The sequence below is a fragment of the Nyctibius grandis genome, chromosome 25 (assembly GCF_013368605.1).
Source record: "Nyctibius grandis isolate bNycGra1 chromosome 25, bNycGra1.pri, whole genome shotgun sequence".
Lineage (NCBI taxonomy): Eukaryota > Metazoa > Chordata > Aves > Nyctibiiformes > Nyctibiidae > Nyctibius > Nyctibius grandis.
In genome coordinates this window covers 6,731,614-6,758,168 of record NC_090682.1, presented here as the reverse complement: position 1 = coordinate 6,758,168, position 26,555 = coordinate 6,731,614, and the positions used below count along the sequence as shown (strand labels likewise).

The 26,555-nt window shown below is 63.9% G+C and overlaps 7 protein-coding genes across 11 annotated transcripts in view; 1 reads left to right on the top strand and 6 right to left on the bottom strand.

The window, feature by feature from the left end:
- Window positions 1–4,510: 4,510 nt before the first annotated feature.
- BUD13 (BUD13 homolog) lies at window positions 4,511–9,223 on the bottom strand. Its single transcript, XM_068418261.1, has 10 exons — window positions 9,094–9,223; window positions 8,748–8,841; window positions 8,185–8,269; window positions 7,958–8,015; window positions 7,257–7,782; window positions 6,799–6,907; window positions 6,174–6,312; window positions 5,739–5,923; window positions 5,445–5,526; window positions 4,511–5,063 (listed from the first exon to the last, which is right to left on the bottom strand). The coding sequence occupies exons 1-10, from the start codon at window positions 9,219–9,221 to the stop codon at window positions 4,970–4,972; spliced, it is 1,500 nt and encodes a 499-aa protein (XP_068274362.1). The 5' UTR covers window positions 9,222–9,223; the 3' UTR covers window positions 4,511–4,969.
- Window positions 9,224–9,477: 254 nt separating this feature from the next.
- On the bottom strand, window positions 9,478–13,995 carry ZPR1 (ZPR1 zinc finger). The gene is made up of 14 exons (XM_068418229.1): window positions 13,849–13,995; window positions 12,992–13,153; window positions 12,540–12,630; window positions 12,272–12,342; window positions 12,027–12,113; window positions 11,826–11,948; window positions 11,655–11,708; window positions 11,483–11,549; window positions 11,148–11,218; window positions 10,960–11,049; window positions 10,756–10,866; window positions 10,561–10,647; window positions 10,245–10,310; window positions 9,478–9,858 (listed from the first exon to the last, which is right to left on the bottom strand). Exons 1-14 carry the CDS (start codon window positions 13,978–13,980, stop codon window positions 9,724–9,726), a joined length of 1,347 nt encoding a protein of 448 aa, XP_068274330.1. The 5' UTR covers window positions 13,981–13,995; the 3' UTR covers window positions 9,478–9,723.
- Window positions 13,996–14,200: 205 nt separating this feature from the next.
- APOA5 (apolipoprotein A5) lies at window positions 14,201–15,941 on the bottom strand. The gene is made up of 5 exons (XM_068418153.1): window positions 15,840–15,941; window positions 15,713–15,771; window positions 15,534–15,601; window positions 15,333–15,444; window positions 14,201–15,115 (listed from the first exon to the last, which is right to left on the bottom strand). Exons 1-5 carry the CDS (start codon window positions 15,939–15,941, stop codon window positions 14,227–14,229), a joined length of 1,230 nt encoding a protein of 409 aa, XP_068274254.1. The 3' UTR covers window positions 14,201–14,226.
- Window positions 15,942–17,040: 1,099 nt separating this feature from the next.
- APOA4 (apolipoprotein A4) lies at window positions 17,041–18,400 on the bottom strand. The gene is made up of 3 exons (XM_068418415.1): window positions 18,352–18,400; window positions 18,132–18,258; window positions 17,041–18,035 (listed from the first exon to the last, which is right to left on the bottom strand). Exons 1-3 carry the CDS (start codon window positions 18,398–18,400, stop codon window positions 17,108–17,110), a joined length of 1,104 nt encoding a protein of 367 aa, XP_068274516.1. The 3' UTR covers window positions 17,041–17,107.
- An 834-nt stretch (window positions 18,401–19,234) lies between these two features.
- APOC3 (apolipoprotein C3) lies at window positions 19,235–19,832 on the top strand. Its single transcript, XM_068418460.1, has 3 exons — window positions 19,235–19,294; window positions 19,407–19,533; window positions 19,636–19,832. The coding sequence occupies exons 1-3, from the start codon at window positions 19,237–19,239 to the stop codon at window positions 19,730–19,732; spliced, it is 282 nt and encodes a 93-aa protein (XP_068274561.1). The 5' UTR covers window positions 19,235–19,236; the 3' UTR covers window positions 19,733–19,832.
- A 424-nt stretch (window positions 19,833–20,256) lies between these two features.
- APOA1 (apolipoprotein A1) lies at window positions 20,257–21,847 on the bottom strand. The gene is made up of 4 exons (XM_068418313.1): window positions 21,796–21,847; window positions 21,595–21,650; window positions 21,185–21,338; window positions 20,257–21,106 (listed from the first exon to the last, which is right to left on the bottom strand). The coding sequence occupies exons 2-4, from the start codon at window positions 21,635–21,637 to the stop codon at window positions 20,509–20,511; spliced, it is 795 nt and encodes a 264-aa protein (XP_068274414.1). The 5' UTR covers window positions 21,638–21,650; window positions 21,796–21,847; the 3' UTR covers window positions 20,257–20,508.
- Window positions 21,848–22,788: 941 nt separating this feature from the next.
- Window positions 22,789–26,555, bottom strand: part of SIK3 (SIK family kinase 3) — a 69,825-nt gene continuing 66,058 nt past the window's right edge. For all 5 annotated transcript variants that reach the window (XM_068418427.1, XM_068418422.1, XM_068418425.1 and 2 more), the window contains 4 exons: window positions 25,831–25,994; window positions 25,257–25,389; window positions 24,820–24,987; window positions 22,789–24,466 (listed from right to left, as the gene is read on the bottom strand). In XM_068418427.1, the coding sequence (XP_068274528.1) occupies window positions 24,830–24,987; window positions 25,257–25,389; window positions 25,831–25,994 (455 nt within the window). In that variant the 3' untranslated portion in view covers window positions 22,789–24,466; window positions 24,820–24,829. The remainder of the gene's footprint in view (window positions 24,467–24,819; window positions 24,988–25,256; window positions 25,390–25,830; window positions 25,995–26,555) is intronic.

Sequence of the window (26,555 nt, the reverse complement as noted above, 5' to 3'; positions counted from 1 at the left end):
GTGCTGAAGGGCCCCGAGGAGCCAGGGGAGGGCGAGGGCCTGCCCTCCGCCCGGGCACGGCAGCGCTGCCTCCAGCCCACCAGGGATTAATCGAGGGCTGCCATTAAAACGTCACCGAGGAAATTATGAAGTTAAGGTAAACCACTTCCACGCGTCAAAAGCAAAGGCAATCAGTCCCAGGCATGTCCCCCTAGGAAATTAGGTGGAGTAATTAATCAAAAAGCTAATGAGAAATGTGTTTTCTTTCCCAGCCTAACACCACATCATATTCTTATTAGCCGAGGTTATTACAATAGTAATCATGCATGCTCCGAGTTCAAATTGGGTTTCTTTGCTCCACTGCCACCAATTTAGAAAGCCATTAATGGCGCAGATAAACCCCGAGACGCCACCGGCCCGTCGTGGTGTTCACCTGGTGTGTGACCATGGCCCCCGACGGGGAGCCGTGGGGTGGGCGAGGGCTGGGCCCCCTCTGCGCGCACGGCGCTGTCCCCGGGGGTGGCAGCAGGGCTGGGGGGAGCGCAGGGAAACTGAGGCACGGGAAACTTCCCACGCCGCGCGTGCACAGCGGAGCAGGACCCAAACCAGGAGCCCCGTGACTCGGTGCCCTGCTCCAACCGCCAGATAACACATCTCAAACGTGTTTATTGCCATCCAGCCTGCTTTTTAATCTGATTATTTACCTCCTGTTTAGCCTCCGACAGATCAAAGGCTCGGCGGAGGGGAAGCGGAGCTGGGCTGCGCATGGAAATGAGCCTCGATACATAATTAATTAACATAAAACAGTTTCATTAGGTGGTGGTGTTACATGGCTGTTTGTCCTAAAGATTTGAGCAGTGTAAAGGGCGCAGGGGACACACAGCCCCGACCCCGGCATCGCCCGCGCCAGCCCCGTCCCTGCACCCTCCCCGGGGAGCACGGCCATGGCCCGAGCGCGGCCCCCCCCCCTTAATTGCGTGCCATGTCTCCTACCCTTGATTATTAATCTGTTTTTAATTCTATTAAGAGATGGCCAGGAGAAAGAGTATCAATTTTAGATTAACAAGGTTATTAGCACTTAATTATGTGAGGTGTCTTTGTAATTGAAAAGGAAAAGAGGCAGCACCATAAATATCCCCAGCCCCCGAGCTCCTGGGGGTTTATTCACGCGGCTGTGGAACCATAAATATTAAATATCTCGTGAAAAAAATTACAAGGCAGAGAGGATGCCCCCTGGATATTCCGGCGCCAAATGTTCCTGCATTTACAAATATTCATTAACTGGGATCTGCGAAGTTATTTCCATCAAGACCCAGCAAATGAGCGAGCGAGAGAGAGAGAGGTTAGTTAAAAAAATAGAGTCTAGAGTAAATATTATTAGTAATTTTTATCTCTGCGTGTCCCTAATTATGGAATAATTAGGGAAGTGCACATGTGCATAGACAATCACCAACCTGTCAGTCTCGGGGATTCTCGCTCCCGGCCCCGCTGCAGGACGGAGCCGCCGGGGAAAGCGATTTTCTGACTGAAAAAAAAAGTTCATTTCAGAGTGAAACGGGTTCCGCCTGTGCCCCGGGACACCCCCCTGCGGCCCCGGCCCCCGGAGCCCCCCGGGGGAGCACGCAGCCGCCGGGTCTGCCGAGCGCCCGCGACTGGGCGCCGCTGCCTGTTAGAGACACGAAAATGACACATCTCGGGCAATCTGTAATTAAAAAAATCACAGATCCCAGCAGGAAACTGGCACCGTAACGTGTCACTCGCCAGAACCCGCTTCGCTGGAGCTGTTAAAACCCCAGCCAAGAGCCAGCAGCGCGGAGGAGCCACGCCGGCCCCGCCAGGACAGGGACGGGGTGGCCGAGGCCCGGCCCCTCGAGGGTCTCCAGCCCCAGCGCCACGGGCAGCCCCTGGCATCCGTGGGCAGGGGTCCGGGGGCAGGCGGTGTCACTCACCGGGAATTAGGCTCTTAATCTGAACTGAACACATTACCGATGAGCTCATCGACAAAAATCTAATTAATATGTGCGAGGCCGAGCTTAATTGCTTGTCCTTGACATGAATAATGCACCACGTAAGCCTATTAGGCAGTGTAAGCCTATTATTATTATTATCATGCTCCCTGTCAAAAGTATAAAAGTAAAACAGTGGAACAGGGGGAAAAAATAATGTTGTGCAATTAGCAACAAAATGCCAGACAAATAAGCTCGTTAATTGTTCGAGGGAGCAAGTGCCACCAGCCGGGAGCGAGTGCCCGGCTGGGGCTGGGCAGGGGTGAAGCTGGGACGGGCAGACAGCGGCGGGGGCACGGGGCAGCCCCGCACACCCACCCTGGCTGCTCCAAAAAGGAGGAAACCGGCCCCAAAAGCAGCTTCTACCCCCAAACAAACGGGGTTCAGAGCCAGGACCCCAAGCTGAGGGTGGGCGCTGGCTGCCACCGTGCCCGGTGACATCCCTCTGCCACCGGCTGAGGCCACGCACCCACCCTCGCCCTCCCGCCACCCGCCGCTCGCCTCCTTTGCTAATTAAACCCCGCTAATGAGGAAATGGGGATGCAGGAGCTGGCTGAGCCCCGCTGCCTCCCGCGCACGCACGCACTCCTCCCGGACTTATCGCTGCTCGCAGGATGTTTACAGTAATTTTTAATTTGCGCAATTATTAATCATTTTTCTATCTGCCTCATTTGCATAATAATTACCCTGCTCCGTGTTTGCCGTGACGGTGAATGACAGTGTTTTAAATTAAATTAAGATTCTAATATTCATTTTTTTTTTGGTTCAAGCCAACCAAAGGTGCTGCTCGGTGCCAGGGCCGGGGCCGCTGCCCACAGAGAGCTCCGCTGCCAGAAGGACGCCCAGTCAAAGGTTAGAGTGGCACCACCTGAGCTCCCCCACGCTGTTATTTGGCACAGATATGTTTTATCAAGAAAATATTTCGTAATAAACAAGTGATAGATGCACTGCACGAAATCAGTGTCGTGGTGAGCACCGATACAAGGTCCCTGGGGTGGTAACAAACACGCCCCTCTATCTAACATCTGAAATCTCCAGCCCTCACAAGAGCTGCAAGCGCAGGAGCCTGCGCTGGTTTTGGTACTAAAACAACGTTGTGCTCAGTACCAGCACTACACAGGCGCTGCCTTCCTAGGCAGCAGCTTAGATTTATCCCCAGTACCACACAAGCTGGCCAGCTGCCACCTTGGGCTGCTCTGCAAGAGGAGCACGCTCTGGTCGAAGCAGGGCGGCCAGGAAGGCACCAGCATCCAACCAGGGCACACCTCGCCACACTGGGGTCAGCTCAGTAATTCCACACGGGTTTTGTTTACATCTGCAGAAACACTCGGGTCAGTGAGAGCAAAGAGTATGGGTTGAATGTAACCCCGCTCTTCGAGGCTGCAGCTGCCTCAAGCTACAGTGGAAAAAAAAAACATCCCCTTGGTGGCAGAAGGGGAAAGTAGAACTGGAAAAGACGGACCAGCTCCCGCTCGTAGCCTGGATGGTCACCAAGAGCCCTCAGAGAAGGTGTCAGCAAAGCACCCTTTGTTTGCAGAGGGAACGCAGACGGCAACGGCCGCAGCAGCCGTCGTACAATCCCTTCACCGGCAGCCTGACGGTTATTTACCCTCCTGTCCCTGCCTGGAAAAACCACCAGCACGCCAAGTGGAGTAAAAAAAAGACAGCTGTTATTTACAGGTACACACACAGGCTCCAGGGCTGCCAGAAACGGAACAGGGAATAAAAAACCAGGGAGTCCCAAGAGTCTCGTGCTCCAGAGAGGGCTTTGCCACTCCGCTTCTCGCCCGCAGAATCGCTGCAGAGCCGTTCAAGGGCCGGCCCCTGAGCACTGCTGAGGACAAGGCATCTCCATGGGAACTGCTCCTGCATTCACACGCGCTCCCTGGGACGCCTGCGAGAACAACGGTGTTTATTTCCACGAGTGCCTTCTCCGAGCGGGGATTAAGGGCAGTCCCTGCCTGCCCTCCGGCTCCACGCCCGACAAATCACCAGCGAGGGGTCCCGCCGCGCTGCAGCCAGCCCCCAGGCAGCAGCACCGAGCCATCCCTGCCCAGAGAGCTCGGGGGGACCAGGCCGCCACCGCCAGCCACGCCAGCAGTCGGGGGAAGCCATTGCACCACCCTCCCTACGTTTAATTCCTCAAGAAACTGCCCCCAAGAGTCGCAGGGGCTCCTGAAGATTTTGCTGTCAAAGACAGTGGTGTAGGTTGGTCTCAGCCCAGGCCAGGAGCAGCTGAGCTCTAGTAGCCTCGCTGCTGGTCAGTGGGCACAGGAACCTGGACCTGTTCCTGGTCCAGGAACCAGAGGGCACAGTAACTGCACACAAACTCAGCAGAAGGCCTTTGGGTGCGCTGGGAAGGACGCCGGGAGGAGCCAACACCAGCCCACGGGCACATCAGCCCACAGGAATAAGCAGTTTTAGGGTATAGCTGCTCTCTGGGAGAACTTGAACACAACTGAAACTGCAGCCGAGCTCTGGAACAGACCGACCTACTGGGTGACATGAACTCTCTGACGACAAAGTGTCCGGCAGACTTTTACTATGGAAAAAAACCCTGAGATTGAGGATACCTGAAGCCTTGTGACCCGCCCTCAGAGAACAAAGCATTTGGCATAAAACACCGAAGCATACAGTTTTCACAGTTTGTTAGAAGAGAAATAATGGACCAGAACCCAACAACTGCAGCCCCTCACAGGGGCTGAGGGAGTCCCGCGGGCAGCGGCCGCCGCACCTCTTCTCCACGCTCAGCTGCTGCCTGCTCCAGGTGGCACCGCTGCCATTCTCTGAGAGGAAGATCCCCTTTGGGCAGCTCTCCTGGCAATGCAGCCTTGCCCCTCAGCAGATGCCCGCTGGGACGCTGCCCGCCAAGGAGAGGCCTCGGGCCAGGCAGAGGAGCCGTTCCGCACAGCTCTGGCAGGGGCAGGAGGCGAACTGCAGCGTCAGTCCCGGAGCGGTGCTTCGCGTGGGAACTCGCCTTGTGTCTACATGTCCTCAACGCTCCACTTGTACGCCAGCTCCTGGACCGCCTTCTTGTTGGCCATCCTGGCAAAGCGCTGCTGCTCGAACCCGTTGGACCTACAGAGGAGCACCGAGACCACGCATGAGGCTTTGCAGAGACGCTGCGAGTTCTCCCCTCCTCGTCCTCTGGCTCAGTTTCCCCCTTGCTCTGTGGTTAGGGCCTCTGAGCTCTGTCACCCACACCCCGAGCTCTGCCTGCTGCCGGGCACCCGCCCTGCGGCAGCTATTCCCACCCTGCTGCCAGCACCAGCTGTGCTCCCCTCTGTCCCACACAGCCACATCTTCGCCACCCATTCCTAACTTAACACGTTCCACCTCACTGCTGCCAACAATCTCCTTCATCTGATGACTGGGAATCCTTGCACCGTGAGCTCTTGGAAGCAAAAGCTCGTTTATCTTTACTATTACTCTATCACATCACTGTATGGGAACACGTACCTGTCCACACCATCCCAGCGATGCCCAGGCCATATGTTAAATCTGTTGAGTGGCGGCGCTGGTCCCTTGTACCTGGGCTTTTCTAGAAACAGAAAGAGCAATACAGCCGTTGACTACTTCAGTGTAATCATGTGGTCACACTGTCACCAGCCTGAAGAGGTACACACAGCCGTGGTGCCCCCACTGCAGAGCCAGCCCCGTAGGACCACGCTGCTCTGGCAGCCTCAGGCTATGTAACACCAGCTGCGCTGCTGGGGCCTTAAACCACGCGCCGGTGCCACTCAGCATCCAAACCTTTCTTTTCTTTGCTCTCTTTGGCCTTCCTTTTCTTGATGAACTCGGCCATGGGGTCTCCTTCTCTCTCTTGCTCTCTCAGCATCCGATCCAGATCCTGGTCATCAATGTAACGGGCCAAGGGCTTCTGCATCTCTTTCACTGCATCTTCCACGTTCTGCTCCTGCTGCCTCCCCTGCGCCAGCCTGAAAACAAACAAACACAACGGTTCACTCCAAACCCAAGCAGTCATCTCCTGTGACTGGCTCGGTTTGCAGGACTGATCGCAGTCCTGGACTCCCACCGCGTGCGCAGCCTTCCCGACACACACGGGGCGACAGAGGAGATAGCTGGGGGGGTCTCCAAGACATGGGGAACACGTGCTCTCCTGGTCCCGGGCTCAAGCTCAGAGCACAAGACCACAACACCACGGCGGGGAGCTCTGGAGGACCTCACCCTTTTCCCCACCGGGCGTACTGCTCGTCCCGCTCGGCCTGCGCCTCGGCCCTCCGCCTCTGCTCCAGCCGCTCCTGCGCCAGGTCTCTCTTGCGGCCGGACTTGTCCCGGAAGACGGTCTCGGCGAACCGGGATTCCTCTGCAGGGGGCAGATGCCTCAAGTCACACCTTGGAGAACGTTCCGCCGTCTCCAGACAAGTCAACGACTAACTGCGACTCACTTCAGCATTTTTCCCTTTTACTGTTTCCATCCTCTGAAAGAGCTCGTCATCCAACGCCAGGCAGGGTCACAGCTCTGGCTTTTAGCTGCTGCCGCCCCACACGGCCACGCTCTACCCTGAGCTCTTTGAATATCAGTCTGCCTTTTCAGACTTGCAGATGGGGAAGACAAAGAGCCTCCCACCCTCCCTGTGATTTCACAGGCATTGCTTTGAAATCACTGTCTGTAAAGCTTTTCTTTCAGAGGCTCACTGACCCTACCCAAGGAATCCAGCACATGTCTAGATGCTGCTCCACAGCGATGCTCTCCATCAGCAGCCCAACTCCAGGGCCTGACACCGCACCAGGAGACAGCTGAGAGCAGAGGAAGCGAGCTGGTGCTCGTGCAGTGCTTTTCCAGCCCTACCTGCCAAGTGCTTGTTACTTCTCTCGTGCCTCCTGAGCTCCTCCTGCTCCCTCCGCAGCATATCCGCTGACATCAAGCCGCCTCTGACCCCAGAGAACGTCGTGTGTGCCTGCAAACCAAACCCAAATCACATTTACTGCCAGCTGAGAGCTGTCGAGCACTCCCGAGGCGTAACGAGGGGGTGGCCCGAAATCAAGAGAGACGTGCCAGCAGAGACAGCCGTGCTACAAAGCCACTGTGCTGGCACCCTCGCTAACGACTTCCCCAGACTGCCAGAAACCGGGCAGCTGAGGCAGAGCTCCTCTCTCACACCCACCTTGCCCCTCTTCTCATTGCAAGCAGAGGCCTACATGAGATATGTGCAATTTCTACTCCACTATTTGTAAGTCGTTGGACTTTGCCAGTTTTCTACCAGCAGGAAGCAATCTACAGCTGAAACGGAAAGACGAAGCGCTCACCTTCTTGGGAGACCCCTCACGGTGGCGATGAGGTGAGAGGTCAGGGGGACTCCTTGAACTGCGCTGATCTTTTCTGCTTGGCAGAGTCCGCCGTGGAGGAGATAAATCGGAGTCTGACGAGCTGCTCCGACTCCGTTTGAGACGATGACGCTCAGGGGAATCACCGCGTACACGGCCCGGCCCGCGGCCTGCATCAGAGGCGTCCCGGGTACCCCTCCGTGGGGACGGAGAGTCGGAGTCGTGCCTCAGGCACCTCTGAGGTGAGGACATCGGCCTCAGCTTGTTGGGGGCTGGAGGAGGTGACAGCTCTGGGGAGTCATGACGCCTCCTTCGTGGTGGGGAGAGGTCTGGGGAGTCGTGCCGCCTCCTTCGTGGTGGGGAGGGGTCTGGGGAGTTGTGACGCCTCCTTCGTGGTGGGGAGAGGTCCGGGGAGTCGTGGCGCTGTTTCCCTGGAGGGGATCTCTCCGGGGTGTCGTGCCGCAGTCTCTTTGGTGGCGAGCCATCCAGGGAGTCATGGCGCTGTCGCCTGGGAGGGGAGGAGAAAATGAAAGTGAGAGTCAGGCAGAGGTTATCCAACAGCAGAGGAGGAATCCCTGCCTGTGCCACTTCACAGCAAAGCACTTAGAAACCGCAGAACGAGGCAGATGGTACCAGAAAATCAGAGTTAACCGAGAGAAGAGTTTCTACTTGGAGCCCCATACCTCATGGTGGGTTTGGCAGGTACTGAAATATCCGAACTCTGCGAGTCTTCATTCTGGTCTAAAGAAAAACAATCAGAAAGTCACATCATTAGGCTTCTCCATAGCTCAGGATCTCTTCAGCATTTCAAGGATATCTTTTTTTTAGCTAGTATTATTTTTAACTTGAGACATTATTGTTTAGAGCAGTTAAATGTTCAGGGAGAGAGAGTGGAAAGGTCTGGTCTCACCTCCTAGAAGTTTCCATTTAGTATTTGTCCGGAATTCCTCCATGAGCTTCACTTCAGCTGGGCGCTCATCAACAAACTCCGCCACCTGAACAGAAAACACCGCAGTGAACACCACGGCTTTAAAGAAAAATAAAGAAAGGATTTCTACCCTCTAAGCACAAATGATTAATCATAATTATACTGACGGGCAACTGATGTGTGACCATTGCTTAGCTGCCTTCCTGCAGGCGGATCTCAACACAACATTTCAAAGCCTTCGCCTCCAACGTTTTGTCTCTTCGCTGCCGAGATGCCCAGCTGTGAGACCCACTGTGCTGGCCCCGCCGTGTGCTCTTGGCAGTTGTGTAAACGTCAGTCTCTAAAGAACAGGCTGCTTTTGCCTGCAGGGAGCTAATCCCACCCCTCGTGCTCAGACCAGGAAAGCCCACCCACCCCTGCCGCGGAGCCCACCAAGGAGGCGGCGAGAAGGGGCTTGGCGAGCGCTTGCCCAGGGGAGAGGCGCGATGCGGCCCGTCAGGAGCACGGGCTAAGCACAACCGCGTTTCACAGAACCCCCCGCTCACCACAGGCACGTCCTCTTCGTCCTCCTCCTCCTCGTCCTTCTCCTGGGCAGGAGCGATGCTGCTCCAGCTCACATCGTCGTCCACGATCCGCATCCTGGGGGCGGGGAGAGGGGCCCTGCCGTCAGCCCAGCGCCAAGGAGGGGACCCGCCCGACCGCTGCCCCGCCCATGGCTACGGCGATGGGGCGTTTCTGGCTCGAGGAGGGATCTGTGGGGCACCCTGGGGGGCGTCCGGACCCCGCGGGACGAGGCCGGGGGGCTCTGAGGGGGGTCCCGGCGGGGCGGGGGGGGCCCTGGGGAGAGCCCAGGCCGGCCCCGCCTTGGCGCCCTCTTTCCCCGCAACTCACCCGCCTCTGCCGGCGGCGCCCGGCGGCGGCTTCTTCTTGCGGCGGCGGCGGCGGGGCTGGGCGGGCTCGGCCGGGCCGCTCAGGTACCGCCGCAGGTACTCGGCCTTGGACACCGCCGGCGCCGCCATTGTGACGCCGGCCGGAAGTGACGGCAGACGCCGAGGGACAGGGGTGGGCGGGGCCTCCCAGGCGGGGGCGGGGCCACAGGAGCGCGGAGCCCCGGAGCCGTTGCGGGGGGGCAAAGGGCCTTTGGGGCCACCGAGCCCACCCGTGAACGCGGCCACCGCTCGCCCCCGGCCGCTGGGGGTGGTCCCTGAACCCCCCGGGGGTGGTGCGGCCCCTCCGTAGCGAGGGACGGTTCCTGCCCGCAGACACACGCCATGCCTCCATCAACACCCTTTATTTGGGGGTCACAGCCCTGGCGGACCCCAGCACGGCCCCCCCCACCCCGACACGTCACCAGTACGCCTCCGGGGAGGCCCCGGCGCTGAGCCCTGCTGCCTTCAAGGCTGAAGCAGCTCCCCCACGGCAGGCAGACGTCCTGGGAGGGGAGGGGGGCCCTGGCCCCGAAAGAGTCCTGGTCCCCAGAGCCATCGGGGGAAGAGGCTGAAGGCGTATGGCTGAGCCTGGCTACCGGCCCGAGGCTCCCTCTGACTCGTAGCCCTCTGTCTTCATGTCGTTGAGGCCCAGCTCTTCATTCTGCTCAAACGTACGCTCGTAGCGCTCCACCTTCAGCTCTGGGTCCTCTTCTGGGGCGTACACGTTCTGCGGGGTGAGACAGAGCCCTCCTTCACACCCCTCTTCTCAAAGCCTTGAGCACCAGCCCTCTTCAGCACCACCCTGGCACTGGCAAGGGGCTTCAGACAAGATGCACCCCATTCCCAAGGGCAAGGGGTTCATCATCCCGCGGCCACACCAGACCACCACATCCCCAGCCCCTAATCCTGGGGAGCAGACCCCGCTCCCATCTTCCTTCCCACAAAGCCACCAGACATTTCCTTTCCCTGGACAGAGCCTGCAGCAACCCCCTCACTGCCAGAGCCCAAGGGAACCCTGCTCACCCCCACACATCAGGGAAACAAAGAAGAAAATCCACTCCAACTGCTCAGGAGACTTCAAGGAGTTCATCTCCTGAGTGGGCAGCACCATACCTGAAGGTAGCTGTTGCCTGCAGGGTCATCCATGATGAAGTGAGCCTCTGCCTTCCCCTCGATGATCTGCAGAAAGAGAGCAGGTCCAGGCACTAAGGATCCTTCTGATCCTTCAGCACGTCTGGCACCGAGACGCTCGCAGCTTGAGACAGCTCTAACACCTTCCCTCCGCTACAGAACAGCAATGGCTGGATAAAAGCACGGCACAGCCAGAAAAGGGGAGGCAACACCCGCCGAGGAGGTCAGCTGCACGTACTGCATCGCTGCAGAGGTAAAACCCAGGCTGCAGAGCGAGGACAACGAGGAGCGCGCTCACCTCGTGCAGCTTCCCGATGAACTCCTGCAGCTTGGCGCTTCTGCGGGGCGCAGAGCTGTCCCCCAGCGTGAAGGGGTTTCTCTCAACCTGGGAGAGCAGAGCCACCCTCTCAGCCAGCTGTGAGACACCCAGCCCCGCAGCCAGGCCACGTGTTAGTGCAGAGGGGTGCGGGCTCCGCGGCGCAGGAGCACTCACCAGGTCCCTGATGTCCTTCAGCAGCCCTTCCAGCGTGGTGAACTTCCCCCCCAGCGCTCCCATGCCCAGCTCGAACTCCAGCTCTGGGATCTCCACGCTGCACGTCTCTGACTGCGAGGGCGAGCACCCCTGAGCCCCTGCGGAGGGACGGCCGGCCCCGCGTGCCCACCGCAGGAGGACAGGGCAGGGATCCAGGCACCGTACCTTCAGGACGTCCCTCGTCATGTCGGAAGGGTCTGTGATGCGCAGGGTCACCCTGGTGCCTCGCGGTTCGATGGCTCCTCCGGACTTCACCTAGGAACGGCGGCAGTCAGCTCCACGGATCCACACCGAGGTCACGCCACGATGCTCTAACAGGGTTTAGAAAAGGGGTCGGTCGTTTTCCAGCTCACCTCGTTGGTCCTGTGCCCACAGGAGTCGCAGTTTGTGGCCATGATGATGACTTCCTTGAAGTGGGGGATTTCTGGGGCACAGTCAAGGAAAACCCAACGCAAGGAAAGCCTCAGCGCAGCAGCCTGCGCCCTCTTCACAGCCTCAGTCCTTCCCGAGGCATGGCAGGAGCTCGCTGGCAAGCTGTGAGCGGCACCGAGCCCGATCTGCACCCCCCACGCTCTGTGAGACGTCATTTATTCCTGCCTTACGGGTGCAGCAGGACGAGAGCTGGCTCAGCACACAGGGCGACCCTCACTCCCCTGCCGGCCCCCCTGCGCCCGTGCTCGAAGGATACGCACTAACTTCATGTTTGTGTCGGCCGGAGCGTTGCACTCGGGGCAGTTGGTGTTGAACTGCAGCACCTGGGGCACGGCAAGGAGAATCAGAAAGCCCCAATCGGCCCAGAAAGGCTGTCCTGGCTGCCAGCGACCCAGGCACGGCCACCATCGCAGCGCCAAGTCACCCACCTCACTGCTCAGATCCTCCGCGGCCTCAGCTGGCTTCTCACCCGGCTCCTTGCCCTGCAAGAGGGGACACCAGAGGCAGCATTAGCTTCTGTTCCCTCATTCCAGCTCTCCCAGAGTGCAGGGACTGACCGGCCCCGCTCCCCCCAGCTGTGAGCAGCAGCTCCCCGTCACCTCCAGCCCCAGCATGGCAGCCTGCTGGGGGCTCCTCCTGTAGTGAGCGACCGCCAGCGCGTCGTCCTTGTGCGGCGCGCGCGGGTTCTCCACGAAGCTGTTCCCCGAGGGATCGTCTATGATCTGGGGGGGAGGGAGCCTCAGGAAGCCACCCCGCGCTCCCCCCGCACGCAGAGGGGCCGCGCTCGTGCCCGTACTCACAAAGGTGAAGGGGGAATGGACTTCTTTCAGCTGCCTCAGTTTACCAATGAACTCATCTATTTTACTCGCCACCTCTTCGTCCGTCGCCTGTAAAAGAGAACACGTTGCAGACTGATGCCAGGGCAGCCCAGAGCTGAAGACAACGCCAATGACACTCTGCTCCTCAGGCCACCACGCAGGGGAGGAACAGAACGAGCGTTTGCCAAGCAGGTGACCCCAGGAACTTCCCCTCCACAGCACCTTACCCTGCGGACGGGCTGGTCCTGCTCCAGGCCCGCGACAGCTCTGTCAATTATCCCTTCTATGGTGGTGAGGACTTGAGAAGGGAAGAAGACAGCACTGTTAGGTACACCACAGCTGTGCCACCCACCCCGCCTGCTCACGCCGATCCCTGGCAGCCTCCACGCCTCGCCCCTGTCAAGCTCATTGCACCCAAGGGAAGGAGGCCAGGTCCTCTCCCGGCATCTGCCACGCACCCGCTGGCACGCCGAGGGCCGCAGCCCGCGTACCCACCTCCCTTCTGGGTGAACGCGGGGATCTCAAAGTCCAGCTCTGGAATCCGAGCCGTGGCACAGTCAGTCTTCACCACCTCCCTGTTCATGTCCTGCGCACGAGGAGCGGCGTCAGGGTCCCCAACAGGACCAGGAGCTCCCACAGGGGAAGCGACCGTGCTGGGGGACGCAGCACCCGCCAAAGCAGCGGCGCCAGCTCCAGGCCAGCTTCTGCACCCTCTCCATTCGCCCAGGAGAATATGTGTGTTCTGGGCTTTAAAGGGTTACTAGCAAACAAACAATGCTATTTCTCAAATGGCACAGAAAATAAAGGCTTTATTGCTCAAACAAGACCAGCTGGTGAGGGACAAAGGTGGGCACAAGGCGTCTGCGAGGCAGCTCCCCGCCGCCCCGGGCACATGGGCAGCACCAGCCTCGCTGCGGGGGAGGAGAGGGGAGGGGAGCCCCGCTCACCTGCCGGGAGGTGACGGCCAGCGTGTAGCGCACGCCCTGCTCCTGGATCCTGCCCGCCGACTGGATCTCCGTGTTGGACCAGGAGCAGCTGCCGCAGGCGAAGGAGCTGACGATGATCTCTTTGAAGAAGGGGATCCTGGTGAGCAGGAGCCGCGTCACCCCCTGCGGCAGCGAGGCGCCTCGTGGGAACCCGAGTCCTCAGGGCACTGTTCCCCCGTGTTCCCGGGGGCAGGCTGCCCCCCCAGCCCTGCCGCCACCCCCCTGAACACCCAACCTCCTCCTGATGCCACACGGTTTAGTAACAGTAGGCCTCAAAGGGTAACCTTTAAACAAGAACCAAGTTTCCTTTCAGCTAAATAACTGCACTGTCCAAAGCTAACTGCGTGCTTTGCAGGCAGGGTCTGCTGCTGGGACTGATAAGGCTCACAGTTATCGCTCAGGTACCGGTGGGAATGGTAAGCAGACAGACTCCTGCTTGTGCTTAGTCTCAGAGAATCCAAGGTCTCTGTTAAGTTCCTCACTTAGGAAGGGCCAGAGATAAACAAGACTGCGAACACCACCTCTGTAGTATCTTAAATGACTCGATTGGCAGCTCTGGCGCCAGGAGAAGAGATAAACCGGCCTTAAGGAGTTTTTATTCCCCGTTTCGGTGACGCTCCCACCTCCCCGCGGGCCCGGCCCCGCCCCGCCTGCCTCCCGCATCCCGGCCCCCCAGCCCACACCGCCACCCCTCCGCTCCGGGACGAGCGGTGGCCGCCGGCAGCGCCCTCCCCGCCCCTGCCCCTCGCCGGCCCCGCAGGCCCCCGCAGGCCGCTGCGGCCCAGGCCCGGCCCCCGGCCCCGCCGCGGCCCCCTCACGTTGCGGAAGCAGTTCATGCACAGCGACTCGATCTCGGCCGGCCGCTGCTCGCCGTCCTCGGCGCTGAGGGGCCGGAACAGGGAACCCCCGGCCGCCGCCGCCGCCGCCTCCACGGCCCCCAGCGCCGCCATGACGCCGCCGGGGCCGCTCCGCGCCTGCGCGGTCACGTGAGAGGGGCGGTCACGTGAGAGGGGCCGGTCACGTGAGAGGGGCCGGTCACGTGACGGGGGCGCTCACGTGAGGCGGCGCCGCGGCCCGGCCCGTCATGGCGGCGCTGTTACCGCGGTGCGGTCGGGCCGAGCCGCCCCCGTCCCGCCCGGCCCCGCCGCCCCCCCGGCCCCAGCCCCAGCCCCGGCCCCGGCCCCGGCTCCGGCCCGTCAGCGCGCCTCGCCGCCCCGCTCGCTGAGGCTGCGCGCCAGGTCTCTCCAGAGCGCGTCGAGGCGGGCGCGCAGGTCCTCCATGGCGGGCGGGTCCCCCGGGGCGGAGGGCCCGGAGGAGAGCTTCAGCCTCATCTCCTCCGTCTCCCGGTCCAGGGCGCGGGTGAAGGCCTGGATCTGGCGGTACGTGTCCCTGCGGAACTCCTCCACGCGCCGCTGCGCCTCCCGGGCCAGCTCCTCGGCGTGGCGGGGCGCGGGGGCCGGCGGCTCCCCCGGGCTGCCGGGGTAGAGGCTCAGCTTCACCCGCAGCTGCTCCAGGTTGCCCTGGATCTTCTGGTGGAGGTCCCTGGCGTTCTGCGTCAGCTTGGCGGAGAGCTCTTGGATGTACTGGTTCAGCTTCTCCGGGCTGGCCTGGGCGTGCGGGGTGACGTTCCTGTGCAGCTCCTCCACGCTGCGGTGGATCTCAGCCGCCAGCCTGTCCGCGTACGGGTGGAAGATGGCCTTCACCTGGGCCGTGTGGAACGCGAGCTTCTCGGCGTAGTGAGCCATGAACCTCCGCACCTCGTCCGCGCCGCCCAGGAGCTGCGCCGTCACCTCCCGGCTGGGCACGAGGTGCCGCCGGAGCTCGCGGGCTTTCAGGGACACCTGGTCCAGGAGCTCCTCGGTGAGCGGCTGCAGCCGGTAGCGCAGCTCCTCCAGGTGCTTGCCGACCTCGTGGTGGACTTCGTCCACGTAGGGGGACAGCTTCACCCTCAGGCTCTCCAGCTCCTTCCTGATGAGCTTCCGCAGGCTGCCCGGGTCGTGGTAGAGCCGGGGCTCGAGGCCTCTGTCGAGGGGCGCCAGCTTGTCCAGGAAGCTTCCCCCGTCCTGAACGCTTCCCTTCAGGTTTCTGCAGGAGACAGCAGATGGAGGCACTGAGCACCCCGCCTTGCCGCGGCGGCACACTGCGCCCTAACGCACCCCGAATAAAAGCTGTCAGCAGCCACGATGGCCTTTCTGTGAGCTTTTCTGTCCCTGGGGAAAGAGAACCAGGGGCTGATGCGTGCTGGTGGGGCGCATGGGGGGGGACAGGCGCCCGAGGCAAGCCCCCGGAGCGGCGTACTCACGCGCTGTCCCTGCCCAGCTTGCCACTCTGGCCGCGCTCCGGGCCGGCCTTGTCGCTGGTCAGCTGGCTCAGGTACTCCCAGAAGCCGCTCCTCGCCAGCTCGGCCGGCGACACTGCGGGCAGTAGGGTCACGGTTAGCGGGGCTCTGCCCCGTCCCGCTGCCGCCGGCTGTTCCCCGCCAGCTCCTTCACTCGGCACCTACCCCATGAGGTGGCCAGGAGGGCGAGGAGAAGCGCAGCCTTCAGAGGCATGGTGTGCTGGGCCACCGTGCTGCGGGGAGAGAGAAGAGGGCTCGTTAGCTCACGCCGCAGCGCGGGGCTCCTCTCTGGGCGCTCACGGGTTGGTGGTCGCTGCGCCTCACGCCCCCTCCCTGCTCCCCACCAGGGCCTCCCTCCTGGGGTCCCCCGCAACACAGCCGAAACGATGCCCAGCTCCCGCGGCTGGACAGAGTTAAACCAGGTGCCCCTGCCCGCCCTGGCGCAGCGGGGCTGCCCCCCCCGCCCCTCACCGGGCTCCTGGCTGCCTCCCGCGCCCCTCCGGCCGGGTGCCGGCCCGCGGCTCCGCTTTTATAGCCCGGGGGGAGGCAGCGGAGCGGGGCGATAAGGCGCATCGCGGGGTAGGCTGTGTGGACCTCGCTGTGTAAACACAACGTGGAGGCTGCCGGTGCTGCTGGGAGGTGACGTGGGGGCCGGTCACCTGCCCCTTCTCCTGCCCTGCACCACTCCCGTCCCACCGCCCCGGCCGGCCTGACCCGCTGCGGCCACGGGCAGCCCCCGGGGCTACGGGGCTGCACTGCCCGGCCCCTCCCCGGGCATCGCCTGGGCAGAGATCTCGTGCCCGCTAGACCAGCCCGTGTTTTCCCAGCGATAAGGGAGCCCTCGGTGCTGGCACTGCGGGTTTCTGGGGACGGGGCTGACCCTGCCATCACCACCGACCTTTGCATCGTGGGGCGAAGGGTGGGTGGGAGCTGGCAGGGGGCCTGGCCATGTCCCTGGGGGCTGCCTGCTGCCCAGCTGCCCGGTCCTGCTCCCCACGGGGTACCCAACCCGCCGTGTTTCGGTGTGTTTCCTTTGCGAGTTGCTTTTCCCCCAGGAAAAAAAAGGGCAACGTTTGCAGCTTGGGCCTCATCCCCGGCTGCTGACACCGGGCTTTTGAACCAGGAGGGTGCTGCAATGTTTGCACTGAGGCAACCCAGCAAACAGGGGCCCCCGGGACCGACGTCTCCCTGGCAGGGCCGGGGTGTGGGGCTGGGATGGAGGGCAAGGTCCGGCACACCACAGGGATGGAACTCAGAGCAGTGGCCAGCGCTTCTCTGGCACCAAAGCCCACCCTGCTCCCTGGCCCGGGCGGGCACGCAGGGATCGCCCGAACAGCCCTGGCCACAGCTCCAGTCCTCTCTTCTTCCCCCTGAGCTGGGAAGCTCCTGGGCCCTCTGAGCCCCAATGCCTGGCTGATGGGCTCACCTGGCTGCAACCACCCCCTGCATCCCTGCGCCGGGGACCGAGACCCCCACCCGCCTGGCCCAGCCTCCGTCCCCTCTCCCCGGTGCCCTGGGACACGAATTCCGGGGTGATGCTCGGCCCTGGGAGCAGCCGGAGCGGTTGCCCCGCGTTGCCCATCGCAGGGCAGGACGTTGGGTGCTGAGGGGAAGGACAGACACAGACCAGCACGTGCTTCACAGGGGCCAGTTTATTTATTTCTCCACGTGAACGCTCCCAGTGTGGGAGCAGGGACAGATGCCCCGTGTCCCCGCCCCGCGGCGCTCGCTGGGGGAGCTCAGCTCTCCGCCGGCTGGGTGGTGCTGAGGAAGGCGGCCACCTTCTCCCGCACCTCCTTCTCCAGCAGCTCCAGGTGGTCCTCCACGCCGGCCGTGCCCGAGTCCAGCTTGCCCCGCATCTCCTCCAGCCGCTCCACCAGCTGCCGCCCGAAGGCCTCGCCGAAGGGGGCCGCCTGCTGCTGGAAGGCCTCCAGCGTCCGCCCCACGCGCTCGTCCAGCTGCTGGGCCAGTGGGGCCAGCCGCTGCCGCAGGCTCTCGGCGTCGCCGCCCGCCGCCTCCCGCAGCTCGTGGGCCAGCGGGCTGAGCTGGGCCCGCAGCTCCTCGGAGCTGGCGGCCAGGCGGGCGCGCAGCTCCTCGGCCGCCCGCTCCATCTGCGCCGTCAGGCTCTCCAGCTGCCGGTTGAGGCCGTCCTGCGCGTCGCGGGCGTAGGGGCTGAGCCCGCGCCGCAGCTCCTCCACGCTCTGCCCCACCTGCGCCTTCAGCTCGTCGGCCAGCGGGGCCAGCCGCTCCTTCAGCCCCTCCACGCCGCTGTCGATCTGCCGCTGCAGCCGCTCGGCGTAGGGGCTGAGCGCGGCCTGCACGCCCTCCGCGCTGTCCTGCAGCCGCTCCCGCAGCTCGGCCGCGTAGGGCTCCAGCGCCTGCCGCAGCTCCCCGGCCCCGCCGTCCACCCGCGCGCGCAGCTCCTCGGCGTAGGGGCTCATCTTGGCCTGCAGCTGGCGGATGTTGGCGCCGATCTGCTGGTGCACCTCGTCGGCGTAGGGCGCCAGCTTGGCCCGCAGCTCCGCCAGCTCCCGCCGGATCTGCTCCTGCAGCCGCTGCGAGTCCCGCGCCAGCTGCGCCTGCAGCTCCGTGGCGAAGGGCACCAGCCGCCGCTGCAGGTCCTCGGCGTACGCGTTCATGCTCCGCAGGTTGCTCTCCAGCAGGGTGCTGGGGAGAGGGGGGACGTCAGCGCCGCGGTGTGCCCGCAGCCCCCCGCCCTGCCCACCCCCGCATCCCCCCCCCAGACACCGCGGCCCCGCTCACTTGAGCTGCTTGGTGATCTCGGCCTGCTGCAGCTGGTCCACCGTCTCCTTGGCATCGCTGCCCAGCTTGGTGAAGTACTCCCAGAGCACGCTGGCCACCTCGTCCGCGCTGACGTCAGCCCGTGCCCCTGCGAGCAGACGCCGGGGTCACGATCCCGCTCGGCAGCTACGGCAGGTCCCTGTCCCTGCACAACACCCTCCCGACCCGCGCGCCGCCTCACCTGAGACCACGAGGAGCACGAGGACGAGGGCGGCCACCTTCGGAGACATCCTGAGTGCCGGGGGACGCCTGCAGGAGCAGAGAGCCGAGGTGAAGGGAGTGCTGGAGCCGCAGCCCCCAGCCCCTGGTGCCTCCCCCCAGACGCAGGCGCTGCAGCCCCCGGCGCTGCCCACCTCTGCACGCAGCCGCTGGGATCCCTGCGGGTACCTGCTGCGCCGGGGAGCGCCCGGCTCCTATTTATGCAGCCTGAGCGCCCTCGGCAGCTTCCACGCAGGCCCGTGACACGGGCCCCGGGCTTGGACTTTAGCAAGGTCGCGACGTGGAAGCGCCTGACGTGTTCGCAGAGCCCTGACATCACCTGCAGCCCTGCCAGCGCCCGGCGGGGTGCCAGGGCACAGAGAGGATGGGGGGCACCCCGGGGCTGAGCCCCTCCTGGGGATGGGGACCCCGGGGCAGCGCCCAGCTCCGTGGGGTGCAGAGACAGCCCCACCAGTGCCGGCAGCACAGGGCCTGGGCTGCGCGGTGGGGCTGGGCATGGGCAGGGATCAGCCACATGCACACGCGTGCGGAGCCCCCGGCCAGCCCCCGGCAGCCTCGCTCCCCGGGGGATTGCCCAACTCCCTCGGCAGCAGCCCTGGCAGCGGAACGGTCCCTGCAGCCACCCCCCTCCCTGGCCAGCCCCACCGCCCCTGACCTTTGCACAAACCCCCCCGGGGGCGGCTGTGGGGAGGGTATAAAGTGGGAGTGCGGGGCTGCCCCCGCGCAGCACGGCCTGGCGCAGGTGAGTGGGGCGGCCCCCGGCGAGGGTCTCACCGGGGAGGGGCCGGGGGTGGGTCAGGACCCCCCTCCACCGCCCTGCGCCACGTGCTCTGCTCTCTCCCCAGCCATGAAGGCGTCGCTCCTGCTCGCGCTCGTCTGCACGGCCGTCCTGGCAGCGGGAGCAAGTAAGGGGCGGGCGAGGGCTGCCAGGAGGAGGGGGACGGGGCTCGGGGCGCACACAGGGGAGGGCACAGCCCCTGCCCCGTCCCCCCGCTCCCACGAGGGCTGTGCTTGCAGGGGCTGACACGCCGGACGAGCCGGAGGCGCTGGTGAGGAAGGTGCAGGAGCTCGCCCAGAAAGCCACGGCCATGGCCAAGTCCGCCTTCAGCGCCGTGCACGAGTCGGAGGCGGCTCAGCAGGCCAGGTGCCCCCCGTGCCCCCCGCCAGCCCGGGCACCCGGCCCCGCCGTCCCCATGCCCACGGGGGCCGCGGCCGGTGCCCCGTGCTGAGCCCCCTCCCCTTGCAGGCGCTGGCTGGAGGACAACGCCGACGCGGCGAAGCAGCGGCTGGCCTGGCTGAAGGAGCAGCTGGCCCAGGTCTGGAAGCGGGCGCCGGCCGCGTAGCCCCGCCGGGGGCTGGCCAGGTGCCGGCTGGGCTGGGGTCCCCCCCGCTGCCCACCCACCCGCCCTCGCGGTCCTTGCAATAAAGCGGTGCTGAAGCAGGCGGCGGTGGCGGCGTCTCTGGGGGCTGAGGAGGAGTGTGCACCGTGGGGCGAGGAAGGGCTGGGGCAGACTGGGGCGCTGGGGCTGCACGTGGCTGTGCCAGGTCACCGGGACCCCTCGCCACGGGGTGGGATCCGTGTGCCACCGTCCCACTGACGCGTGCCCAGGGTGGCAGGAGCCGGGTGCCACCCCATGAGCTGGGGGGATCCAGCCCCTGCCTCGCTCCACCACCCCGGCACAGCGCGGGGAGAGCCGTGTGTGGGGCAGAGCTGGGCTCCGCGGTGGGGAGAGCCCAGGGCACGCGCCCTGCCAGCGCCCTGTCCCCCCCTCCCACTGCGTCCCCCCGGCCCCCCCTGCCTGCAGCACCCCTCGCCCCCGGCGCTGCCCCCCTCCAGCATCCACGGCAAAGACTGAGCGAGCTCCAATAACTTAAGTCGTGTTTATTTGACAAAAGGAAGGCAAAGCTGGGACTGGCGCCAGTTCGGGGAGGGGAGGCGGCGGGAGGGGAGGAGGGGGGTCCCCAGGGAGGACGCCCCGGGGCTGGCCCGGCCCGGGGCTCCCGCAGCCGGTCCCCGGAGCCCCCCCGGGGGGGAGCGCCCCGGGCAGGGCAGGGAGCAGCCCCGGAGCGGCTGCGGGAGCGGGGCCGGGGGCAGTCCCTGGCCACGCCGGCCGGCGGCTCAGGCCACGCTCTTCAGGAGGTCGTCCACGAGGGCGATGAAGCGGGTCTTGATGTTCTCGGCGTAGGGGGTGAGGCGCTCCTTCAAGTCCTGCATCAGGGGCGTCATCTTCTCGCGCGCGTTGGTGATGTGCTCCACCAGCTTGGCCTGGTACTCGGCGGCCTGGGGGATGCCCTTCTCCCGGATCTCCTCCAGCTTCTGGCTCAGCTTCTGGCGCAGCTCGTCGCTGTAGGGCGCCAGGTTCTTGCGCAGCTCCTCCACGTGCCCGCGCAGGCGGTCCCGCGCCTCCTCGGCCACGGGGGTCAGCTTCTGCTGCATCAGCTCCACCTTCTCCTTGGTGAGCTCCTTCAGCTCCTGGGCCACGGGCGCCAGGCGCTGCCGGTACTGCTCCAGCTCCTCCGTCCACTTGGCCGAGAACTGGTCCAGGAAGGGCTGGATCTTCTGCTTCACCTCCTCCAGGTCCTTGCTCAGCTCCTGGCGCAGCGCCTCCGTGTCCTTCAGCCACATCTCCCGCACCTCCTTGTAGTAGGGGGCCATGTCCTCCCGCAGCTTGGCGGCGGCCGCGCCCAGCGTGTCCAGGTTGTCGGTCAGCTTCAGGCTGCGGGGAGCGGAGGGAGGTCACGCACGGCGCCCGGGGACCCCCCGGGGCCCCCCCGCCACGCGCCCCACCACTCACTCCAGCTGCTTGCCCACGGCGGAGGACTCGAACTGGGCGATGGCATCCTTGCCGCTGGCCTTCACCGTCTCCAGGTAGACGTCCATCATGTCCTTGAGGCGGTCCAGGGGCGCCTGGGGCTCATCGTGCTGCCAGAAGGAGCGGGCCTGGGTGCCTGCGGGGAGAGCCCGGCGCGCTCAGGACCGACTGCCCGGCGGGACGGCGGCGGGGGCGGCTCCAGCCCTGCCGCGGGGACCTGCCCGGCTCCGGCGGGGACCGGGGAGCCGCTCGGCTGCAGCCTGACTCGCAAAGCGCTTTGCAAGCGCTTCCAGCGGTGCTGCGTGGGGCTGGGCTGCCCCGTCCCGCTCCGTGCCGCGGGGGGCTGCCGCCGCCGCCGCCCCGGCCCCCTCCCCAGCCCCGTTCACACGTACCCGTCAGGCAGAGCAGGGCGAGGGCCACCACCACGGCTCTCATCTTGGCGCTGAACCTGGGGGCAGAGCGAGAGAGTTGGGCGCGGGGAGTGGGGCCCCTCACCCCGCACGAGGGGTCCCCACCGGTGGGTGCCGTGGGACGGGCACCGGCGCTGCCCCCCGCCCCAGCACCGGGGGCCCCCGGAGCCCCCGGGCTCTTACCAGCTCTGTCGTGCTGTGCCGTGCTGGTCCCGTCTGCGCCCGGGCGTCTCGGCCACCGGTATTTATGCAGGAGGGGGCAGTTCCCGCGGAGATAAGCCAACGCTGCGGCCCAAGAAACCGCTCCCCACGCGGGCGATGTGGCGCGGAGAGTTCAAGGATCGCGGGCCAGCGCGGAGGAGCGCGGCTTGGCAGGAGCAAACAGGGGCTCCCCGCGGGACGCGCCGCGCCGGCCAAGGAGCCTGTTTACGCTCCCGGTGACCCAGATTCCTGCTGCCCGCTGCGGCCTCGCCGGGCCCCCGGGCAGCCCCCGGGGATTGGCCGCCAGCCCGGGGACGGGGTTTGCACCCGCAGGGATTTGGCCTGCCCTACCCAGCCCCCTCGTCCTCCGCTGGCCCCCCCGGGGGTCTCTGCCCCATCCTCCCCGGGCCGGTGAACCCACACTGCTCCCCGCACCCCCTTTTCCCGGTGTGTCCCCGTGCGGAGGGCCTGTGCCCCTGCCCGGGCTCACGCCAGCCCTCCCAGGGCAGCAAAGCCAAGGCTTGGCCCCCAGCAGACCCCAGCCTGGCCACAGCCCCCCCAAACCCCACCTCAGCCCCAAGCCGCTCCGCAGCCAGCCCAGGGTGCTGCCCTGTCCCCCTGTCCCCAGCCCAGGGACCCCAATGCACAGGGCTGAGCCCGGGTGGTGGCACTTGGCACAAGGGGACAGGGGGGAAAGGGGGCACGTCCCCCAGTGCAGAGGGGCTGGAGGGAGAGCCTGGAGGGGCAGCTCAGCAGTCCCCCCAGCCCCTCGGGGCTCAGGCTGGGCTCTCACGGCCAGACAGGGGGCAGGGAAGGGAGCAGCAGTGATCCCAGCCTCTGCACCGGAGGGGACACGGGCACGGACCGAGGACAGGGCAGCTGGGGAGCAGCCACACCACGAGCTTTCAGCCCCAGCACCGAGGCTGTTCCGCCTCCGCAGCGGACGTTGAGCAAGAAGGCAGAGAGGAGAGCAGGGAAGATCATAATCATGGTTTTATTTGTCATGATCCCACTGTCCAACTAAGTGACTAGTTGCAAGTGACCCACCAAAAATGGACTGAAGGGGTTACGGAAACTTTTTTTCTTTTTTTAGTCCAACATAAATGAGGAAGAAAAAAAATACTTCTGACATTTCCAAAAAACAGAAATAATAGCAAAGTATATTCATATACATTCAACATATACTGCGCGTATCGAGTACTACAATACAAAGCCATGGTAAAAAAAGGGGTGACGCTGCGAAATGGCACGGTCAGCGAGGCCCGGGGGGCCGGGGGCTGGCGGGGGCGGCCGGCGGCTCGCCCCGATACAGTGTCATGTAAACAACAGGAGGACAGAGCAAGGGAGAGAGCGGAGGGCGCTGGGCCTGGCCAGCCCCCCCCCGGCTCCCACAGCCCCCCTGGCTCCCCGCAGCACAAGGGCCAGGCCGGGCGATGCCGCAGGGTCCCTCTCCTCTGGTCTCGGGGCTGGCAGAGCTGGCGAGGGTTGTTGCTGCGGGAAGGATGGCAAAGTCACCTCTGGCGCGCCGGTTCCCCGCTTCCTTCTGTGCAAATTCAGGAGGGCTGGGGCGGTTCTGCCTTGTTTGTTAAAAAATATTCCAGAAAAGTGTCAGTAAGAAGAATGTGAGCCGTAGCTTGTCAAGTCCCAAAGGCAACGATGACACCGAGTGCTCCCGGCCCCGGCGCGGGGGCTGCACGCTCCGTCCGTCACGGGAGGGATGGAAAGGACAAAGGAGAGACCTACGCACGCCTGGACTGCACGGAGGAGAACAGCACGAGAGAGAAAACCAGCCACAAGTACAATGTCCTTAAAAGAAATAAAATACTTTGAACAAAAGGTGCAAGTCACAATTCATATAGAACAGAATCTAGTTAAAAATTTCTCTCAAACAGAAATTCCTTTTGCCTTTTATTAATAACAATAATAATAAAACAACATTTACCAAAAAACAATTCCTACGTGATCAGGAGGAGAAGCTAAGGCAGAAAACAAAGAGAAACCTGTCTTCCCTACAGTAAGCCAGGAAAAAGGAACCAAAACCAAACCCCAAGGTGTACGTGGATGCCAACAGAAAGGGCTGGAAGGGGCGGGGGAGAGGCGATCCCTGCACACAGCGACACGAGAGGGGACAGCAGCAGACAGAGATGAGACGAGAAGCGTATTGCACCAGGGGGGTGCTCCCCCCGCGCCCCGGGTGGGGGGGACGGGCAGGGCCGGGCTGGCACCGTCCTCGCCCCCGCCAGCGCTGCGGGCTGGGGTCACGCCGGCCCCTCCCCAGTGCAGAGGGGGAAGGAGCGGGAGGAGAGCGGGGTCTGCGGGAGCGGCCCCAGCCCCTCGGCCCCCAGCCAGGGCGGGCTGCGGCCCCCCCCGCCGGCCCTGGTCAGTCAGAGCCCCCCAAACCAGAGTCAGTGCTCGGGCTCCGTGGATCCTCCGCCCACGTGCAGGACTCTGGTTCTCTCTGTGGTAGCTGGAGTTACAGGCAGGTACGGCGGAACTGAAGGAAACCAAAGGAACGGCACGCGGGGTGAGCTGATGGCGAGGAGAGGGGCCATGGTATTCCAGTTAGTCAGAAATACTACGGCAATTTGGCGCAACGCTGCTAGATACTGTTGGTTTGAAATGGACCTTGTCATTTCAAAGCTGTACACAAAACCTGCGAGAGAGAGAGAGAAGGGGCAGAGATGTCAGGAGACGCCAGAGAACAGCAATTCTGCTTCCACAGAGTTCCCTCCGCCGCCTTCCCAGTCCAGACCCGACAGCTACGCCCCGGGAGGGAGACGCTGGTGACCCAGGGAGGCTGTGGGAGAGCGGCGGGAGCCTGGGAGGGGGACACTGCCCGGAACGAACAGGGGGGACAGCAGGCAGCCACCAGCACGGAGCCACAGGGCTGACAGCCTCTCCCCTCGCAGCAAGGGGACGGGGAAGGGGACATGCATGAACGCCAGGCCAACGAGGGCCGGCCCCCGAGGCGTGCGGCTGCCAAGAGGAGGACGCTGGGATACTCACTCCCTCCTGGCTACACCCCTGCCTGCTCCATCCCAAAGGGCACCTCCGGGTGCTTGTAGCTCAGCAGGACGTCTGTAATGCACGTCGAGGGGTAACAGGAGGTGTTGAGATGCTGGTTGCCATCACCGAGGCTGGGATGCTCTTGACCTTCCAAACTCTCCCCGCAGTCTGCAAGGTCAAAGAACAACATCAGGGTTTGCAGAAGGAGCATGAAGGAGTCACAGCTCCAGTGTGGGGACCAGGCCAGCAGCCTGCCACAGCCCAAAGGGTCCCACCACAGGCGCAGCTGCCCCGTGTGTCTCCAGGAAGCCTAGCTCACTCAGAGGAGAGGTGGCTTTGCCACGCAGAGCACAAGCTGGTCCTCTTGGCTCCTAGCCCCCCCTGAGCAGCACCCAGACCCTCCCTGCCGCGTCCCCGCAGCTCAGCCCGCTCCTTACCCTCGCCCTCCCTGTCGCGCAGCTGCTGGCTGGCCATCAGCGACGACTGGCTGAGGACGGCATCGGACATCCGCGCGGAGCTCAGTGCTTTTCCTGCCATCAGACTCATCCCAGGCAAGTTATCTAACTGCACCTGCGGAGACAGCGGGACACGAGTCAAGGGGGCTCGGGCCGAGGCACCCCGCTGCCCCCAGCTCTCTGACAGGCCGCCCGGGGAGCTCTGCGAGCCCTCTGCTCTCGGCCAAGGCCTGGGCTGCCATGGCCGGCTCGTTCAGCGGCGCCGCAGAACCCAAAGCTGGGCTTGGCGTGTCTGCAAAGCCCTCGACAGCCAGAGCCAGGCCTGGGGCAGACCCTGAGCGCAGGAGCAGCGCTTCCATATCGGTCTCTGCTAAAAGGTTTTCAGCACTAAGCAAACAGGACGTGCTAAGTGAGGTGTCCCCACGGCCCGGCGTCCCCAGCAGCCCCGCAGAGCAGGGCGCTGCCTTTCCTACGCGGCACCTTGTACGTAACCCACACATCTCGGAGGCTCTGCACGGCCTCACGCCCCGCTGGGCACAGGCTGCTTCCAACCTACGTAGGCATCGTCGCTGTTCTGGATGGTGTGATGTCTCTGCAGGGTCCTGGGCCGCGGGTGCTCGCTGGAGGCGGGTCGCACGGGGTAGCCCAGCCCGTTGTGGTCAGGCACCTGCATGGCTTGGCCCGGGGAGCTCCTGTCCATGCAGTTCCCTACGATGGACTCTTGAAAAGCAGACAAGACAAAAACAACACGTTAGTACGAGGGACGTGAGCTCTCAGCAACGCGCGCTGCTGCACAGCTGTGGGTCTGAGATGTGAGGGCAGGAACACTCCTCACTGGCAGAGCAGGGTGCTGCTGGCTGGTGGGAAGGGCCCGCCGGCTGCTCCTGGTGACGTGACACAGCACTGGCCCCCCCAGATGGCACCAGGGCAGCTCTGTCCCCCAGGACTGAGATCCCAAAGATCTCAATGCTAGCTGCCTGCGACCAGGTCTACAAAAGCAGCCTCAAATCAGGCAGGCAGGGGCAGGAGCAGCACAGTGCAGGAACCAGACCCTTCCTCACTGCTGCCTTTCCCTCAGCCCGCGCTCGCCCTCCTCCCTGCATCGCCCCCATCGTTACACAAGAGCAGAGGGAGCAGCGTCTCCTCCGCCTCCACCACGGGATGTTCCAGCAGGGCCCCTTGGCAATTGTCAGCAACATCATCTTACTGGAAGAGCTGGCCAGGAGGTTCGCTTTTATCAGATGACTTCTCCCTGCCCCCTGCAATCTGCTGTGGGAGTAC

Excerpts from the sequence above, each read along its gene's own strand:
- BUD13 (XM_068418261.1), bottom strand. The coding sequence starts at position 9,221 with ATGGCGGCGCCGGCGGTGTCCAAGGCCGAGTACCTGCGGCGGTACCTG. Across the intron at positions 8,016-8,184 it reads TAAATGGAAACTTCTAGGAG|ACCAGAATGAAGACTCGCAG; the intron begins GTGAGACCAGAC and ends GTTTTTCTTTAG. Across the intron at positions 5,527-5,738 it reads AGAGAGCAAAGAAAAGAAAG|AAAAGCCCAGGTACAAGGGA; the intron begins GTTTGGATGCTG and ends TTCTGTTTCTAG.
- ZPR1 (XM_068418229.1), bottom strand. The coding sequence starts at position 13,980 with ATGGCGGCGCTGGGGGCCGTGGAGGCGGCGGCGGCGGCGGCCGGGGGT. Across the intron at positions 12,114-12,271 it reads AGGACCAGCCCGTCCGCAGG|GCGACGGACGAAGAGGTGGC; the intron begins GTAAGGTGCTGT and ends TCTCTTTTACAG. Across the intron at positions 11,050-11,147 it reads GTGGGCACAGGACCAACGAG|GTGAAGTCCGGAGGAGCCAT; the intron begins GTGAGCTGGAAA and ends CGCCGTTCCTAG.
- APOA5 (XM_068418153.1), bottom strand. The coding sequence starts at position 15,941 with ATGCGCCTTATCGCCCCGCTCCGCTGCCTCCCCCCGGGCTATAAAAGC. Across the intron at positions 15,772-15,839 it reads GGGAGGCAGCCAGGAGCCCG|CCGCGGGAGCTGGGCATCGT; the intron begins GTGAGGGGCGGG and ends AACTCTGTCCAG. Across the intron at positions 15,116-15,332 it reads AAGCTGGGCAGGGACAGCGC|AAACCTGAAGGGAAGCGTTC; the intron begins GTGAGTACGCCG and ends TGTCTCCTGCAG.
- APOA4 (XM_068418415.1), bottom strand. The coding sequence starts at position 18,400 with ATGTCTCCGAAGGTGGCCGCCCTCGTCCTCGTGCTCCTCGTGGTCTCA. Across the intron at positions 18,259-18,351 it reads CGTGCTCCTCGTGGTCTCAG|GGGCACGGGCTGACGTCAGC; the intron begins GTGAGGCGGCGC and ends GTCTGCTCGCAG. Across the intron at positions 18,036-18,131 it reads GAGATCACCAAGCAGCTCAA|CACCCTGCTGGAGAGCAACC; the intron begins GTGAGCGGGGCC and ends CCCTCTCCCCAG.
- APOC3 (XM_068418460.1), top strand. The coding sequence starts at position 19,237 with ATGAAGGCGTCGCTCCTGCTCGCGCTCGTCTGCACGGCCGTCCTGGCA. Across the intron at positions 19,295-19,406 it reads CGTCCTGGCAGCGGGAGCAA|GGGCTGACACGCCGGACGAG; the intron begins GTAAGGGGCGGG and ends CTGTGCTTGCAG. Across the intron at positions 19,534-19,635 it reads GAGGCGGCTCAGCAGGCCAG|GCGCTGGCTGGAGGACAACG; the intron begins GTGCCCCCCGTG and ends CTCCCCTTGCAG.
- APOA1 (XM_068418313.1), bottom strand. The coding sequence starts at position 21,637 with ATGAGAGCCGTGGTGGTGGCCCTCGCCCTGCTCTGCCTGACGG. Across the intron at positions 21,339-21,594 it reads CGCCCTGCTCTGCCTGACGG|GCACCCAGGCCCGCTCCTTC; the intron begins GTACGTGTGAAC and ends CTCTCCCCGCAG. Across the intron at positions 21,107-21,184 it reads GCCGTGGGCAAGCAGCTGGA|CCTGAAGCTGACCGACAACC; the intron begins GTGAGTGGTGGG and ends CGCTCCCCGCAG.